This window comes from Pleurodeles waltl, chromosome 1_1, assembly GCF_031143425.1.
Source record: "Pleurodeles waltl isolate 20211129_DDA chromosome 1_1, aPleWal1.hap1.20221129, whole genome shotgun sequence".
NCBI lineage: Eukaryota > Metazoa > Chordata > Amphibia > Caudata > Salamandridae > Pleurodeles > Pleurodeles waltl.
Genome location: NC_090436.1, coordinates 907,789,483 through 907,808,070, shown reverse-complemented (window position 1 = coordinate 907,808,070; position 18,588 = coordinate 907,789,483). Strand labels below are relative to the sequence as shown.

At 43.7% G+C, this 18,588-nt stretch overlaps 1 protein-coding gene across 2 annotated transcripts in view; it reads right to left on the bottom strand.

The window, feature by feature from the left end:
- KDM4C (lysine demethylase 4C) overlaps positions 1-18,588 on the bottom strand; it is a 1,395,856-nt gene that overhangs the window by 1,269,035 nt on the left and 108,233 nt on the right. For both annotated transcript variants that reach the window (XM_069230128.1, XM_069230129.1), the window contains exon 3: positions 8,825-9,000. In XM_069230128.1, coding sequence (XP_069086229.1) covers positions 8,825-9,000 — 176 coding nt within the window. The remainder of the gene's footprint in view (positions 1-8,824; positions 9,001-18,588) is intronic.

Sequence of the window (18,588 nt, the reverse complement as noted above, 5' to 3'; positions counted from 1 at the left end):
GTAAAGTCTAAAGTATTGTAAATTGGAATCAAGTGGAATAGTTTAGTAGCAGCATAATGTATTGTGCAGCAAAGCGTTATATAGTGTAGTGGTTTGATGTCTCAGTGGAGTTAAGTATTGTAGACTGGAGCAGCGAGCTGTATGGTGGAATGGCGTGTCGAACAGTAGAGTAGGGTGTCAGACTGTCACAGTGGAGTAGAGTGGAGAACCGTGTTGTAGAGTATAGTGGGGTGTTGTACAATATTTGAAAGACAGACTACAGTAGAATGGTATACAGTCTAGTTGATTTCTGTAGAGTGCAGTGGTGTCCACTACAGTGTTGTAGAGTGTGGTACAGTGGATTGGCATACAGTGTTATAGAGTACAATGGCTCTGAGTGGTGTAGAGGGGAGTGGCATACAGTGGAGTAGTGGAGTACTGTGTCAGAGCTGAGAGGAGTAAAGTGGGGTGCAGTGGCATACAAAGTTGCGTACAGAGTTGTATAGTGGATTAGAGTATTGCAGAGTAGAGCTGAGTAGTGCTGTAAAGTGACATCCAGTATAGTACAGTGTTGTACAGTGGAGTGAAGAGATGTAGACAAGAGTAAAGTGTCAGAGTGGCATACAGTGAAATAGAGTGTTGGGAAGTGCAGCTGCATGGATTACAGTAGTGTGTTAAATAGTGGAGCTGCGTAGGGTGCATTATTGTATAATAGTGTAGAATAAGGTAAAGTCTCATAAAGTGGAGTAGAGTTGAGGGGAGTAGTGTAACGTAGTGTGGAGTAAAGTACAATAGAGTGTACTGGTGTAGCATAGGGAGTAAACTATTATAAACTGGGGTGTGGTCTTGTACAGTATAGTGGAGTGCTGTGTCATATAGAAAAGGGTTGTATAGTGGAACAGTGTTGTACATTGGAGTGGACAGGCACAGAATGGAGTATAGAGTTGGACAGTGGAGAGTATGAGGAAAGAGTGGAGTAGAATCTTGCAGAGGGCCACGAAGTGTGGTAGACTTTTATAGAGTGAGTTATACAGAGTGGAGGAGAGTGTCATACAATGGACTAGCGTACAGTGGAGTGCCGTACACTGTATTGGTGTAGAGTGGATTACAGTTAAGCAGAGTAGCATTCAGTGGAATAGCGTACAGTGGAATACTGTACAGCGGAGTGTAGAAGAGTGGAGAGGCATACAGTGGAATAGCGTAGAGTTCAGTGATGTACAATGGAGTAGTGCACAGTAGAGTAGGATAAGTGGATTAGCGTGGACCAGGTGGCATACATAGAAGTGGGGGTAGCGTAAAGTTGAGGAAACTGTTATAAACTGGAGTGCTGGCTCATACAGTAGAGTGGACTGCTGTATTGTACAGTGTTGGAAACTGTCAAAGTGGAGTAGAGTGTTGTACAATAGAGTGTACAGAGTTGAGTGCAAAGTTGGACAGTGGATTAGAGTCTATTAGAGTAGCACAAAGTGTAGTAGAGTTTTGTACAGTGGAGTTATATAGAGTAGAGGAGAGTACATTGGAGTGGCATAAAGTGGAATAGCGTACAGGGGAGTTGCATAAACTGGAATGGTGTGGAGTAGCGTGCACTTGAGCACCGTATACTGGAGTGGCGTTGAGTGTAATAGCCTACAGCAGTGGTTCCCAAACTGTGCGCCGCGGCACCCCGGTGCGCCGCGACAAGTTGCCTGGGGCGCCGTGCGCATTTTTGAAAGCATGAAATGCCACACTTCAGAAACGATTTATGCACGCGGTTTATACCAGCGTAACTTACGCAGGGAGGTAATTATTTTCCAGTCGAGCAGTAGACATCAGCATTTCATGTCAGGGGGATTACTTGAGCCCCACCTGTCAACGTCTTGCATTATGGTTTCACCCAGCGTGATTACGTTCTTCGGCATTTACAGGCGCGCGGCAATTCAGAGACTCCGAGAGCCCCCTCAGCATTCCAAGTCGAATTTCAGCTCATTGTCAGGTAATTACCGTAATTATTATCGTTTTTAGAATTTGGAATCTACATTGTAGACTGTGTAGACCTTGGAGAATATAACTGCGTGCACATATACAAACTTTTAACGCCTCCCCCCATGCTTCACCCCATTTATTTTCGATTTCCGCTCTCGTGCCGGTCATAATGACAGAGCACACGTGTGTTCCTTGCTGGTTATCACTGGCCCAGATTCTGTGTCCTCGTGCTCAGCTGGGAGGGCGGGAAGAGTCTCTGCCAGGGAGGGCGCTCCCAGCACTGAGTGTGGAAGGGTGTTTGTTCGTGTTTGTAATACAACACACGCATTCCCTGCTTAATTTGTAAAGGAATAAGTGCCAGGGTCCAACGTTTTGATTAGAACCTGCAGACTAACATAACTGTTAATTCTCCCGGAAAACAAACGCTTTCAAATGACAGAATTTTTTTCTTTCCAAAACACAAGACTAGTTAGGCCACACATTACAAAGGCGCTCGTTCTCATCATTATACACTTCTTAGGAGATTTCCCACACAAATTTCCCCAGGTAAGCAACATCGCTATACAACCGTTAAAGTCGGGCTGGACTATGCCCATTGGAGCAGGGTCAAGACTGATTCGCTTATGGCTGAATACAAATAGAGGTGGCACATTGGAATTTTTCCAAAGAAAACTAACAGAAGCCAAGTTACAAAAGACCACTTTCTCAAAACAAGCCAAAGTTAACAGTAACGCCCTCTTGTCTTCTTATAAAGTGGCCTATCGTGTTGAAACAGTGTAAAAAACCACACACAGTTGCAGAAGAGCTGATTTTGCCTGCTGCTGTTGATATGGTAACCATCATGCTTGGCGAAGATGCTGGTAAACAGCTGCTCAAAGTGCCTCTTTCTAATAATACTATGAGCCGGAGGATAAACGATATGGCTGACGATATTAACGATCAGCTCATCTGTAACTTAAAAGGCAAAGACTTTGCACTCCAACTGGACGAGGCAACAGACAACCAAAAAGACACCCATCTTATTTGCTATGTCAGGTTTGTTAATGAAAAAAAATAGTTGAGGATTTGTTGTTCTGTAAGGAAATGAAAGGTGGAACTACCGGTCAAGATTTGTTTGCGGTTGTGGATGATTTTATGGTACAGAATCAGATTGACTGGGGGAGATGTGTTGGAGTTTGTACAGACGGGGGTCGTTCAATGGCTGGATGCTACCAAGGACTTCAAGCTCGCATACGGTCTAAAGCACCTAATGCTATTTGGACACACTGTATAATACACAGAGAAGCACTAGCAGCAGGAAACCTCAGTGAAGAACTGCATAATATTCTGAAAATAGTCACCAAAGTGATACATTTTATTAAAACAAGACCAATGAAAGCAAGATTTTTTGCTAAGCTGTGTGAAGACATGGGTGCCGAACACTCATGCCTCTTGTTCTACAGCAGTTCTCGATGGCTGTCTCTCGGTAACTCCCCGCTTAGCGTGTATGAGCTTAGGAATGAAATATACTCATATCTACACGATGATGAACATTGTTTTGCTGACAAATTTATTGATGCAGACTTTCTAATACAAATAGCTTTTCTTTCGGATCTTTTTGAAAAACTGAACACACTGAACAAGTCCTTGCAAGGTAATAATACTAACATCTTGCAGCTCTCAGACAAAGTTTCAGGGTTTAAGAAAAAAGTCATCCTTTGGAAAGGCAGTGTAAGCAAAGGTGACTATAAATGTTTTCCTTCATTGGACAAGTTTCTGCAAGACAATGAGATGGCATTAAAGGAGGAACTGAGGACAGTTTTTGTTCTGTATTTGTCACAACTGCATTTTTACCTTCAGAAATATTTCCCTGAGGATGAAGTGGAGCCAATAAAATGGGTGAGAGATCCCTTCAATGCTGAGATACCTCAGCATTTCAATAACGAGGAAGCAGAACAGCTCATTGACATTTCAAGTGACTCAACATTGAAAGTACAATTCCAGTCTCTGTCACTGCTTGAGTTTTGGTGCCAAACTCAAGATGAATACCCAGTGATTAGCAAGATTGCCCTGCGTGTTTTGATCCCGTTTGCTACTTCCTACCTTTGTGAAGCTGGTTTCTCAGCAGTTGCAGTGATAAAGTCAAAATATAGGGCAAAAATTCACCTAGGGCAGAAATGCGTGTTGCTATCTCAAAAATAACGCCAAGATTCGAGGAGCTTTGCAAAGAAAAACAAGCACATCCATCTCACTAGGATTTTCCAAACATAGGCCTTTCTATTTTGTTCACATTCAGACTCCCTGGTTTTTCTTGTTAATTAAAAAACATTTACTACAGAACTTTGTTGTGTAGTTAATCTTACATGTGTTCAAAAAAGGTTGCTAATTTGTGGAAACATTTTTGGCTCTTGATATTGTATTGTTTCTGACTTAACTGAATAAAAAAAAAGTAAACAACTTGTATTTTTATTTTGTTACCAATATGATAATACCTTCATCGCCTACATCCCAATTATTTGGGGAGAAAATTTGAAGTACTCCTGAGGCTGGGCTTACATCGCCCACCCGAGAAAAAAAAGTAACATAATGGGGAGCCGCGGGCAATGGCCAATGTAGGTGAAGGGAGCCGCAGGTCGAAAAAGTTTGGGAACCACTGGCCTACAGTGTAGAAGCATAAAGTGGAGTGGCAAAAAGTGAAGTGGTTTAGACTGAAGTGGTGTATTGTGAAGTAGAGTGTAATAGCATACAATGGAGTAAGGCAGAGTGGAATACCATACAGTAGAGGGGCAAAGACTAAAGTTGAATACAGTGGATTAGCGTTCAGTGGAGTATAGTAGAGTGGCGCAGAGTAGAATAGCGTATAGTGGAACGGTGTAGAGTAGAATAGCATAGAGTTGAGTGGTATAGTGTACAGTGGAGTGGGGTAGGATGAACTAGCACATGGCGAAGTGGTGTAGAATGGTGTAAAGTGGAATGGCGTCCAATGGACTAGTGTAGAATGGGGTGGTGTACACTGGAGCGGCACAGAGTGGAGCAGAATATAGTGGAGTGGCATAGCATAGGGTGGAGTGGTGTTCAGTACAGTAGACTGGAACAGCATATAGTGGAGTAGCGTACAGTGCAGTGGCCTACAGCGAAGAAGTGTGGACTGGAGTGGCCTACAGTGGTGTGAGGTAGAGTATAACAGTATATAGTGAGTACCGTACACTGGAGTAGGGTCCAATTGAATACTATAGAAGAAAGTGGCATTGAGTGGAGTGGCACACAGTGGAATACCATAGAGTGGAGTGGCATACAGTGGGATGACATAGATTGGAAAAGCATATACTGGAGAAGCATATAGCTGAGTGGTATACAGTGGAGAGCTGTACACTGAAGAGGCATAATGTGGAGTTGCATACACTGTTTAGCATACAGTATACTGGCATAGAGTGGGGCTGTGTACAGTATAGTAGCTTAGAGAGGAGTGGCGTACAGTGAAATGTTGTACAGTGAAGTGGAGTGTAAAAGTGCATAGTGGAGAAGTGTACAGTGGAGTTGCGCATAATGGCATGGGGTACTATGTAATAGCATACAGTGGAGTGGTGAACATTGGAGTGGGGTCCAACAGAATAGCGCAGAATGAAGTGGCATAGAGTGGAGTGCCATACACTGCAGTGGTGTAGAGTAACCTAAGGTCGGGTAGCATACAGTGGAAAAGCGTACAGTTGAGTGTTGCAGAGTGTAGTGGTGTAAAGTAGAATGGCGTAGAATGGAACAGTGTATAGTGGAGTAAAGTCCAGTGGAGTGGTGTAGACTGGAGTGGTGTTGTATACAATGTAACAGCGCAGAGTGGAGTAGAGTAGAGTGGAGTGGAGAGGCGTGGAGTGGAGAGGCACAGAGTGGAGTGGCCACTGTATGGTGGAGTGGCTGCAAAGACGTGGCATATGGATGTATGTGAAATTTAGCTGCAATGTACATCACGGTGTGCAGAGTAACACAAAACAGCCAATTGCGCTGCCTTGCATTTCTCCAGATTTACCAATCAAAGCAGGGCCATGCATGGTGGGATTGCATTTCTTTGTAAATCTGACTTAAGTATTGCATTGCCCATGGAATACCATGAGTGACATAAGGGTACCACAACTCAATAACACAGCTATGCCTTAGTTATATTTTTGGCCATGGTATACTGTGATAACTTTGCAGTATACCGTGGGACATGGCAATGACAAGTCAGTATATAATTGGGTAAAGGCAGTTTTTGAGAATGAAAAGGTAGCCATATTATTTTTACTACTCTTTGGCTGTGTTCAGTGTTAAGGCGTTAGAAACAGGTAAGTAGCAGGTCCCTTCCGATTACCACTTTACTAAAGGTATGGAAATGTATTTATATTTTCATATATTTTTAAATACGTTTACAGCCATGTACCACAGTAGTTTAAAAAAAACTTTGGTGAAATTCCACAAAAGGTGCGCAGTGACACACGTCACCAAGTCTCAATACCTCATAGCTTAAAAAATACTAATCCTACTTAACTGCAGAATTCAAGAAGCATTATCTCTGCACCATAATGTAGAATACTGTAAAATGTCATGTAATTCTATAAAGCCATTTAAGCTACGTCTAATGGAACAATCTATTGAAAATGCAAGGGTAGAAAAACATGTTTTAGGGCCCTCATCTTTTCACCCTCAATGTTTCACCACAAAAATGTAAATCATCTCAAAATCTAGCAAATGTTACAGGTCTGGAAAGTTTTGTGGTGATTCCTCAAACGGGTGGAAAGTTATTTGGGAGCTGAGGAATTCCAATCTTTGGGAATACTAACTATGACTACAGATAGACAATTCAATTTAATGTAATTCCTTTCTTTTTATCTATTGTATTATTTTTTTACTGGTTTACATAATCAAGTGACCATAAATGTGTCTTTTAGATGTGCATGTAGAAATTCTGAAACTTTACATATGCAGTCTAGTTTATTTTATTGGGCTTCCTTGCTATTTTTAGGAAGACTGTCCTACGTGAATGAAAGTCAATCACTGTTACAAAAATTATGTTTATTATTTTTTCCTAATGACCCATTATCATGTCCTCCACATAATAGTTAGTTTAGCTCACTGCTAGGTCACTTTTCCATTTTGATACAGAGTAGTACATAAAGAAGATGGTTTTTGTTTGGCTTGTTGTGCACAATTTTATTTTGGGAGCCAGAGAGCATGCAAATAAAACTGATACAGATTAAGATGTATTCTAATTTTTTAAATTTTTTTAATGGGTCTTTCAGTTCTTCATGTAGTAAATCCTAAACTTTACATACGCGGTCTAGTTTATTCTTTGGGCTTCCCTGCTACTTTTAGTGGGATTGTTCTACAAATGAAGGCCGAAGTGAATGAAAGGAAATACTTGTTATTGTTATAAAAAATGAGATTATTTTTTTTTTCAAAGTGGCCAGTTATCATGCCCTAGTAGTTTGTGTGGTTCAATGTGACAACAATTTTCTATGTTTTTCTATAGAGGTGCATAAGAAAGATGTTTTTTTTTTTGTTGGGCCACTTTCATTTTGTGAGCCAGAAAGCATGTAAATAAGACTTAGTTAGATTACCATGCAGAGCACTTTTCCATCTCAACACGTGGTTCTTGTTATTCTGATTCACTGCATGGATTTAACAGTTTAAGCATTAGATACAATTATATATGTTTGGTATTAACTGCTGCAGATAAAAAAAAAAAAGACAGAATGGCAAAAACCACACATGCTTATCAGTTAAGTGTAACATTCTATTTGTTATCTGTCTTGACACGGAGGGGATGGGCATCATGACCCACTTGATGGTAATAAATAGCATTTTACTTTCTGCGCATCTGCTTGCTTGAACACACACACACACACACACACACACACACACACACACACACACACACAGAGGAAAGGGCACCACCCTGATTTTTTTTTTTTTAAGTATTATCACTGGGAGAAATAATATGATTTCAAAAAACAAAAACAAAAAACAGGAGAAGGAGGGAGGTTGTGGTGTATGTGAATTCAACAAAAAAGCAGGAGCAGAGGAAGAAGGGAGGGAGAAGTAAGGTGGGTAGAAAAAAAGCAGCAAAAGAAGGGAGGTTCAGTGGTTGAAGAGGGAGGTTCAGTGGTTGAAGAGGGAGAATAAAAAAAAAAAAAAAAAAAAAAAGAAGATCTATGCAATCCTGTACAATGCCCTGCAAAGAGAGACAATTTTCAGGATTAATGCCATTTACCCCATAATTAAAAAGAATGTAAAAAGAAAATTTAAAGCAAGGATAATGCTTGAATTGTTTCCACCAAATGATAAATATTAATCAACTTGAAAAATTCCATTAATCAGTTTAGGTGATGATTTCACAAAACATGTATTTTATGAATTGGTTCATGAAATTACAGGCAACTGACTACCAAAGCTAACATGACCAGTATGCTACGACGCAATGACCTTACTTAAAAAATCAAGTGAGAACAGTAAAGCATAGAATGGATCTAAAAATTGTCTATCATCAATTGCCTTGGTACCAGGTTAGTGCACAAGGCACACACTGCATTTGTTGGACTAGTGGTTTGGGTTTCTCGCAGAACTGAGAACTTTTAATTTATAGAGTCAGCTTTTCAACAAAGTTCTTCTTTGTCCACTCAGATGGTAATAGAGATGTACAAATAAGCAACCATTTTAATGCAATTACTTTATGAGCTGCTTATAAATCAATAACCACTAAAAGAAAAAAAGTTCAACCTATTGTTTATTCTGTACACTCAAGTTTACACAAGTTTGGAACTAGAGGGGCAATGAATCGTATAATTGTAGAAACCGCATTGGTAAGAGTTTCTGTATTCAGGGAAATTAATTCTGGCTGTGATACATGGAAAAGCATAACTCTGAATACACCTACTTGTCACTATTTGCCATCCTACGGAACTCTTGGACGGTCAATGGTTTCTTCTGTATGTTGTACTGAGTGAAAAGTCCAGACTGTCCTGTTACCATCTGCTGGATCGGAGCAGGAATCACAAGGTCATCTATGTCATCATAATGCTTTTTTGGCTTCCATCCCTTCGGTGGAATCACCTAAATATTGAGAACAGATTAGAAAGTAAAATCTTAAAACTAACCACCTAATTTCTTTAGATTAATTGCTTTTACCAACACATATAAAATAACTTGACATGTTAATTGACTACATTTATATCCACCTAATCACATCTGAAATGCTATGATTGCTGACAATACTTTGCATGGTGGGGGTGGAAGGTATAATTACTTTAAGCCCTTCGCTGCCAGGCCTTTCCTCCTCCTGTGCCAAGCCTGTTTTTTGGCAATTTGGGACAGTTTGCGCTTAGGCCCTCATAACTTTTTCTCCACATAAGCTACCCATGCCAAATTTGCGTCTTTTTTTCCCAACATCATAGGGATTCTAGAGGTGTCCAGACTTTGTGGGTTCCCCTGAAGGAGACCAAGAAATTAGCCAAAATAAAGCAAAAATTTCGTTTAAAAAAAAAAAAACTTGGAAAAAAGGGCTGTAGAAGGCGGCTTGTGTTTTTTTCCCTGAAAATGGAATCAACAAAGGGTTTGCAGTGCTAAAATCACCATCTTTCCAGCTTTCAGGAACAGGCAGACTTGAATCAGAAAACGCAATTTTTCAACACAATTGTTGCATTTTACTGGGACATACCCCATTTTTACTATTTTTTGGGCTTTCAGACTCCTTCCAGTTAGTGACAGGAATGGGTGTGAAACCAGTGCTGGATCCCAGAAAGCTAAACATTCCTGAAAAGTAGACATAACTCTGAATTCAGCCAGGGGTCAGTTTTGTTGATCCTACGAGTGTTTCCTACAGAAAATAACAGCTGAAATAAAAGAATATTGAAATTGAGGTGAAAAAAAGACAGCCATTTTTCCGCACATTTTACTGTAACTTTTTCCATCGATGTCTGATTTTTTAAAGCAATATACCGTTAGGTCTGCTGGACTCTTCTGGTTGCGAGGATATATAGGGCTTGTAGGTTCATCAAGAAACCTAGGTACCCATAGCCAATAAATTAGCTGCACCTTGCAATGGGTTTTCATTCTATACCGGGTATACAGCAATTCATTTGGTGAAATATAAAGAGTGTAAAACAGGTATCAAGACAACCTTTGTATTTCCAAAATGGGCACAACATAAGGTGTTGAGAAGCAGTGGTTATTTGCACATCTCTGAATTACGGGGTGCCCATACTAGCATGTGAATTACAGGGCATTTCTCAAATAGACGTCTTTTTTTACACACTGTCTTACATTTGGAAGGGAAAAAATGTAGAGAAAGACAAGGGGTAATAACACTTGTTTTGCTATTCTGTGTTCCCAAGTCTCCCGATAAAAATGGTACCTCACTTGTGTGGGTAAGCTTAGCGCCCGCAACAGGAAATGCCCCAAAACACAACGTGGACACATCACATTTTTCCAAAGAAAACAGACCTGTTTTTTTAAAAAGTGCCTAGCTGTGGATTTTGGCCTCTAGCTCAGCCGCCACATAGGGAAACCCATGCATTTTTTAAAACTAGACACCTAGGGGAATCCAAGATGGGGTGACTTGTGGGGCTCTCACCAGGTTCAGTTACCCAGAATTCTTTGCAAACCTCAAAATTTGGCAAAAAAAACACCTTTTCCTCACATTTCTGTGACAGAAAGTTCTGGAATCTGAGAGGAGCCACAAATTTCCTTCCACCCAGCATTCCCCCAAGTCTCCCAATGAAAATGGTACTTCACTTGTGTGGGTAGGCCTAGTGCCCCACAGGAAATGCCCCAAAACACTATGTGGACACATCAAAATTATCATATAAGGAAACCTACCAAACCCAGACATTTCTGAAAACTAGATACCCATGGGAGTCCAGGGAGGTGTGACTTGCGTGGATCCCCTAATGTTTTCTTACCCAGAATCCTTAGCAAACCTTAAATTTAGCTAAGAAATCACATTTTCCCACATTTCTGTGTGGGATCACCACACCGGGACAAATTTCCCGCCCAAAGTTCCCCTCAGTCTCCTTGTAAAATGATACCTCACTTGTGTAGGTGGGCCAAGTGCTAGAGACAGGGAAGAGCCAAAAACATATCGAAATTGAGGGGGAGCCAAAGCGGGTCCAAAAGGGCAGTTTGAATTTAAAAAAAAATTAGGTTGACAATTGGAGCAGAATTTTTATCGGTATAAATGAGACAATGCAGGAGGTAGGCATTTTGTGGATTTCTGCAGAATTCAGAAGGTTCCATCACAAAAATGTGGGAAAAAGGTGTGAATTCCTGTAAAGTTTGAGGTTTGCAGGGCATTGTGGGTAAAAAATGGTGCAGGGTGCATGTGAAGTACACCACTCTGGAATCACCCAGATGTTCAGTTTTCAGATGTGTCTAGGTCTTGTGGATTTTTCTACATGGCAGCGTCCCAAAGTACATAAAGTGCAGCCCTCACCATTCCAAGTGGGATGATTTTGAGAGTTAGCCAAGCTCTCATGGCCCAAATGTAAAACCAAAACCCGAAATAATCAAATATCCTCTTGCTTGCCGTGAGATAAGATGTTTTTGTGTGTGGGGGAGAGCTGAAAGACTGTTACCCACTTCAGTTGGGGTGGGGGCATAACCAGGCCCATACTGGTTGGAAGCCGCCACCCCACTATTTTTTTATTTTTTATTTAATTCCCTGTCATCTAGTAGACTTTCTGCCACCCCGGGGTGTGGATCGGGGGTAACTGCCCCATCTGCCCACTGGTGGGCAGAACACGTTTGGCCCCATTTGTTTGGGGTGGGGGTATGGCAATACCCCCACCCTCTTATTTTGAACATAAAAATCTTCCCTGGTTTCTGGTGGGCTTTCTGCTTCCCCTTGGGGGCAGGTGGGCCTTCCAAAAACAGGCCAATCTGCCCCCAACAGTAATGTGCCCCCACGGGGAGCGACCCTTGCCCAAGGGACTCCCCCCCCAAAAAACACACACATACACACACACCAATCCCTGGTGCCTAAGTGGTTTCTAATAGAAGTCCCCTCCACCCCCCCCAACAGGGGAGCGACCCTTGCCTAAGGGGTTGCTCCCCTTGCGTGCAACTGGCGCAAAATAAAAAATCCACAGTGCCTTGTGGTTTCTGCCCCCAAGCGGGGGGTTTGGGAATCGGCCTAATAAAAATATTATCTCATAGGATGCAGAAATGGCCTTCATCACATGATCGGAAGAGAAATGCGTTGCAGGTGGACGTAACCATTACGTCCCTGCACAGAACGGGTTAAAACATGATGTTAGATCTAGCATCCTTGGCGTGGTTAGCCCAAATCTTTTGCCTTCAGACCTCCTGTTTCTGCTGACTTTGTTTTTGTTGGCCTTAGGACGACTCTGCACACTTTACCACTCCTAGCCAATGCTAAAGTGCTTGCGTTCTCTCCTTAGAACACGTGAGATTGGCTTATGCCCAAATGGTATATTTCATTTACTTTTAAGTCCCTAGTAAGGTGGTACTACATGTGTCAAAGGCCTGTAAGTTAAACAATACAAAACATGTCTCAGGCTTGCCATTGCAGAGCCTGTGTTGAAGTTCTATGATGACCTGGAAAGTGAATCTTTTGCCAGGCCCACAAATTCCTTTCTAATACACAGAAGTCACCCCTAGGGTAGGCCAGGACACCCAGAAGACAAGAGTGCAATGTATTTAAAAAGTAGAGAAGCATGTACTTTTAAGTTGTACATGAGTGCACTAGTTCATGTTTGGTGTCTCTGGAATCCTAATTTAAAATCCTAACCTTTGGTGAAGTCTCAATTTAGATTACAATTCTAAAAATGCCATCACTGGCAGGATGGAATGGAGGAGTTGGGCACAACCCCACTTACACTTCAATAGGCTATGTCCTGTCTTCTCACAAAAGACTGCATAACCCCTGTAGTTAGTCTGGAGCCAGGAAAGGCATGGCATCTCTGGACTTCAAAGGCATGCCTATAGAAGCTTCTCCCCACTTCAAAAGCACAATCCTGTCTAAAAGAAGAACCTCAGACATCACCTCTTCAGTACACTTCTGGACCTGTGGATACTATGCAAGGAAGGATCGCTGTGCTGCTACTAGGAATGTCACTGCTAGACTGCTGCTCAAACATCTGCTGCCCTGCTGTGCTGATCTGCTGCCCTCTTGCCTGGGGAAGAAGAACAGGACCTGCAACTTCAGCTAGAACCCAGGACCCCACAGTGACTCAAGGGCTAGTCTGCTCACCTCCTGAACTGAGCCTCAAGGACATAAAAGGTGTCTCAACCAGCTTCCTGGTCCTAGCTACAGCACATTCTTGGACCTCAAGTGGTGCCTCCCAGGTCCTGGGACCATGGTGTGGTTCAGGAGCTTTTGAAATGCAAGCTTTCAGTCTCTTTGCAATCAGACCCATTTGCACAGGAACCAAACTAGTCACACTGACATTCAACACAAGCTGCCATCAGCCAGTCTCTTCACCCAGTAAGTATCGATCAACTGCAGACAACTGCCTATGCGAACTTCTAGCCAACTCGTCTGTGATACCCAGCCTGTTCCTCGAACCATGCTGATCACCACCTGAGACACACTCTCTGTGATCCTCTCTAAAGCGAACGGGACACTTGGCACAAAACTTGAGAAGGTAAACCTTTCAGCTGGACTAATCTGGGACTTTATCCGACCCTTTCTCCATCATAGTCAGCCTGAACATTTTACTATGATCCGATACAGAATGACCAGACAGTAGCGGTTGGCGCTCTTAGGCGCCAGATGGCAGTTTATTCTTTAGAATTAATAACTCTGGTTCTACTGATTGGATTGTGTCATTTTAGTCTTGTTTTATTCATTAAATTAAGTTTTATTTTCCTAACCCGGTGTCGGATATCTTTGTGTGGTGTTTTCACTGTTTTACTGATTTAAGTGTTGCAAAAATACTCTACATACTGCCTCTAGGTTAAGCCTGACTGCTCTAAGCTACCAGGGGGTTGAGCAGAGGTTAATTTGGGGTTTGCTGTTACCTTACTCTAACTAGGATTGTGGTTGCTGCTTTACTAGGGCTCACACCCCTGTAACACAATTTCTAACATTGGTGGCAGTGGTGGGATAGGACTTGTGCGGTGCAACACAATGATTTAGTGTACACTACCATCCCATATCTAAGAGTAATTTAAGTTCAAAATTCCCCCGGATTGATCTTTCTATTTTTAAATTAATTCCTACTCTGCTTGACTGTTGTGTCTGTGGCCCTACCTGCAAAGATGGAGTTTGAGCTTGTTAATCAGGAGAGCTACACTGAGGCTCAGCTCAAGGAGTTTTGCCAGGAGAAGGGGATGTTTGTTAAAAGAGCACCACGAAGGCAGATCTTCACAAGGCCTTGAGGGCATGAGCAGAGGGCAACCAGTTGCCAACAGATGAGGAGGGAGAGGAGACTCCGGAAGGATCAGAACAGGACATTCAGAAGTATCTTGGAATGCAGCCAGTTGAAGAGAGGTGAAATCTACTTCAAAGACTGGAAATCCCTCTGCATACATGGAGCAGTGAGTCTTTGAGGGCCTGCTCCCAGAAGAACTGGAAAAAGGAAAGGAAATTGAAGCAAGAGCTGGCCAGATTAGAGCTGGAGAAGAAGGCAAAGAACTGCCCACGAAGGAAAGAATTACTTTTGAATGATTGGCTCATGAGCAGAGCCGTAAGGAGCAGGCCATCTAAGCCAGACAGGCAGAGTCTAGCAGTGATGGTTGCAGCATACCTGCAGTGTCCTCAGGAATATCGACCCTCTTATCTCCAAACTATCTAGTGCTTGACATTGTTGTGGGACATGATACTGACAAATGGTTTGAGGCTTATGAGACTGCCTTACAGATGGCATAACATTGCTGAAGAGGAATGGGAGGCTAGTCTGTGGATGCATATCCCTAGCATAGGGAGGGATGCCATACCAGCCCTAGAGAAGGGGGACGACATAAGTTATACCCCATAAAGGAAGCCCTTGTCAGCAACCAGACCTTACCCCACAGAAGTACAGGCAGACGTTTATGGACAGTCAGAAGCTGAGCAAACAGTCCTGGATTGATTTCATGGATTCCTTTCACAAGGCACTGGATAGCAGGGTGAAGGGCAGTGAGGTGAATGATTACAAATGACTGTATGATCTGTGTGCAAGCACATATTCAGTATTTAGTTGCCAGAGCTGCACCAACACTTGATTAATAGTAAGTTCACTGACCCCCAGGAAGCTTGCTAAGGAGGCGAACCAGTGGTTCAGTACCACAGTCTATGAAAAGGTATCTGGGGAGATCACCACAAGGGTAGGCAGTATCCTAATCACAAGAAAGAGGGGGGGGGAGAACCATATAAACAAGGAGTTCTCTAAAAGGGCCCCAAAATACATCCACAGCTCAGGACTCCCATCACCCAAATGAGAAAAAGAAGATACTGGTTCCCTGATAGTAAGTTTTCAGGGACGGCATTCCCAAATGCTATGAGTGTCAATAGAATGGGCACATCAAGGAAGATGCAAAGTGTCCCAACCGAGCACAGCTCCCACCAGTGTGCAGTCCCTGAGGTTAGCTAGAGTAGTGCTTGGAGAGGAAATTGTCCCAGTTAATGGGGGCACAGTGTTGACGTTACCCTCTTGTCACTGGGTGACAGAAAGATGGTGCAGAGAACTTGCATGCCTAGTAACACTAGAAAATACAGGCAGTAGGTCACCATTGTCGGGCAAAGGGGCTTTGAGAATGTTAGGGTTGCCTAAGTGAGTGGAGCTAACCACAAAATCCATGGCAGCCCAGGAATGTAGTAGGATGAGCTGGAGCCTGGAAGAATGTCCCATGTGCCTACCAAAAAGAGGAAGGTGAAGGTCTGGGGTCTCAGGGAATCCGCTCATAAACCTTCCAGAATCCAGGAGGTGGTTTTACACTGAGGGGGAGGCCCCAGAGCCTAAAGGGAGGATGCTGCCACCCAGGGGAACCTAACCTAACTGTGCTGGCCACCTGTCAGCAGGAAGAGGGTCCTTCCAGTGAGTTCTGCAAGGTGCAGAGAGAATGGCCTACTCTTCTGGGCCTACGGGAGCAGGCCAAAGCACAGGCAGCTGGCAACACCTATGACAACCACCTGATTTACTGGGAGAATGGTCTCCTGTATAGTGAGCCTAAGATTCCTGAGCCTGATGCTATTTGTGTGATGGTGGCATCCCAGTGCTACAGGTCTTTCCTACTGGAGCTGGCACATGATGTACCCATGGAAGGTCATTTGGGGCAGAACAAGACCTTTGACAGTCTTGTCACCCAATTTTATGGGCCTCAAATTAGGAGGGCCTCAGATGAGTTCTGCAGGTCCTGCCTAATCTGTCAGGCCAGCTACAGGTCAGGAGGGATCTACAAGGCTGCCCTGCAACCTTTCCATGTCACTGGCACCCCCTTTGAAATGGTGGGCATTGACATTATTAAGCCTCTGGACCTCAAAACATCCTTGGGCAACAGGTTCACCTGGGTCTTACTGGACACCGCCACCCAGTACTCAGAGGCTATCCCTCTGATAACAGTGACTGTGACTGCAGCAGCCAGGGGACTAATGGGGATCTCTGCCCATGTGTGATTCTCCAAGAAGGTAGTGTCAGACCAACTTCATGTCAGGGTACATGATGGCTATGTGGAAGGAGTGTGGGTAATTTACAAGTTCTACACTACTTATCACTCTCAAACTAACGGGCTTGTTGAGAGGTTCAACAGGACCCTGAAACGCATAATAAGCCTGTCACGTCCCATGAGGTGGAAGTAGGACGTCCTCCTTACACGCTTTTTAATTGACTACAGGATGGTACCACAGAAGGGGGTTGGCTTCAGCCCCTTTCAACTTCTGTATGGGCACCCTGTGGGAAGACCTTTAAGTTTGGTGAATGAGGGCTGGGACGAAGCTCCCAACAAGGCCCCTAAGGATATACTGAGCTACCTGCTGGCCCTCTGTAACCAGATGAAAAACTTCTGGTAGCAAATGCAGGAAATTTTAGAGGCCATCCAGGAGGGCATAAAACTGTGGTATGATCAGAACGCCATGCTGCGCCGAGATTTTCTGGCCAAAAGTGTGGGTTATGGAGCCTTTGGAGCCCAGAGCCCTACAAGACCGCTGGACTCTGCCCTATGAGGTGAAGGAGCACAACAGTAATGTCATTTATCTGGTGGACCTCAAACCTCCCATGAACCCTCTAAAGGTCCTGCATGTCAACAGCCTCAAACCCCACTTCGAGAAGTCGGAGTTGACCATGCTCCTGGTCATGGATGATGAGGAGGAAAAGGAGAGTGAACCTCTCCCCAGCCTCCTTTCTTTCAAGAAGCAGGATGGGTCGGTGGAGGGTGTCAGCCTTTCTCCTACCCTGACGCTCAATCGTCAGAGAGACTGCCACCAGTTGTTGGGACAGTTTGTCTTTTTCCTCTCCCTTATCCCAGGACTCAATACATGGTGCACTCATGATATTAACACTGGGGCCAGTATACCTCTGAAGAATAAAATCTTCCAGTTGTCGGAAAAGGTGAGAGCCAGCATTATGGAGGTGGTCTCCAAGATGTTGGAGTTAGGGATTATTGATCCCTCAAACAGCCCCTTGGTCCAGCTAATGGGAGTTTGTCCCTAAGGCTCTGTGTGGACTGCAGTCACCAAGACCGACGCACACATCATCCCCAGAGATGATGAGCTCCTCGATAGGCTAGGAGCTGCCAAGTTCCTCAGCACGTTTGATTTAACACGTCTGTACTAGCAGGCTGCCTAGACCGAATGGGCCAAAGAAGTCTGTGTTGTCTATCCCAGAAGGGCACTCTCAGTTTCAAGTAATGCCCTTCATGTTCGAGAACACCCCTGCCACCATCCAGAGGTTGGTCAACCAGGGCCTTGCTGGGTTGGAGAACTTCAGTGCCACCTTTCTAGAAGATATTGCAGTCTTCAGTTCTAGCTAGGAGGACCACCTGAGCCACCTCCGAGAAGTGTTTCAGGCTCTGTAGAGGTCAGGCCCAACTGTCAAGGCTAGTAAGTGGTGGATGGGGCAGGCATCAGTGGTCTACTTGGGTCACCAAGTAGGAGGAGGCAAGGTACATCCCCTCAGAGTCAAGACTTAAACCATTCTGGCTTGGGAACCTTCAAGACCTAGACAGATGTGAGAGTCTGCTTAGGTCTTACTGGCTACTACAGTGGATTTGTCAAGGGGTATGGCACCACTGTTTGCCCTTTGTCAGAGCTGACTTCCAAGAAGCAGCAAAATCAGGTGATATGGACAGAGGTGTGGCAGAACACTTTTGACGCCCTGAAGAAGGCCATGTGCACAGCACCTGTGCTCAATGCCCCCGACTTCTCCCAATAATTCATTGCGCAGGCAGATGCCTTAAGCCATGGCATAGAGGCCTGTGCTCTTACAGCTACATGAAGAGGGCCTGGATCAACCAGTAGCCCTCATCAGTGTAAGGTTACTTTCCCGGGAACAGAGGTAAAGTGCAATAGAGAGGGAAGCTTTGCAGTGATCTGAGCACTGAAGACGCTGAGACCATACCTGTTTAGTGCTCACTTCCATGTTTAGAAAGACCACACACCACTCAGATGGTTATTGCAGATGTTGGGTGAGAATCCCAAACTACTGAGGTGATCAACCTCTGTACAGTTAATGGACTTTATGATGGAACACTATACTGTAACAGACT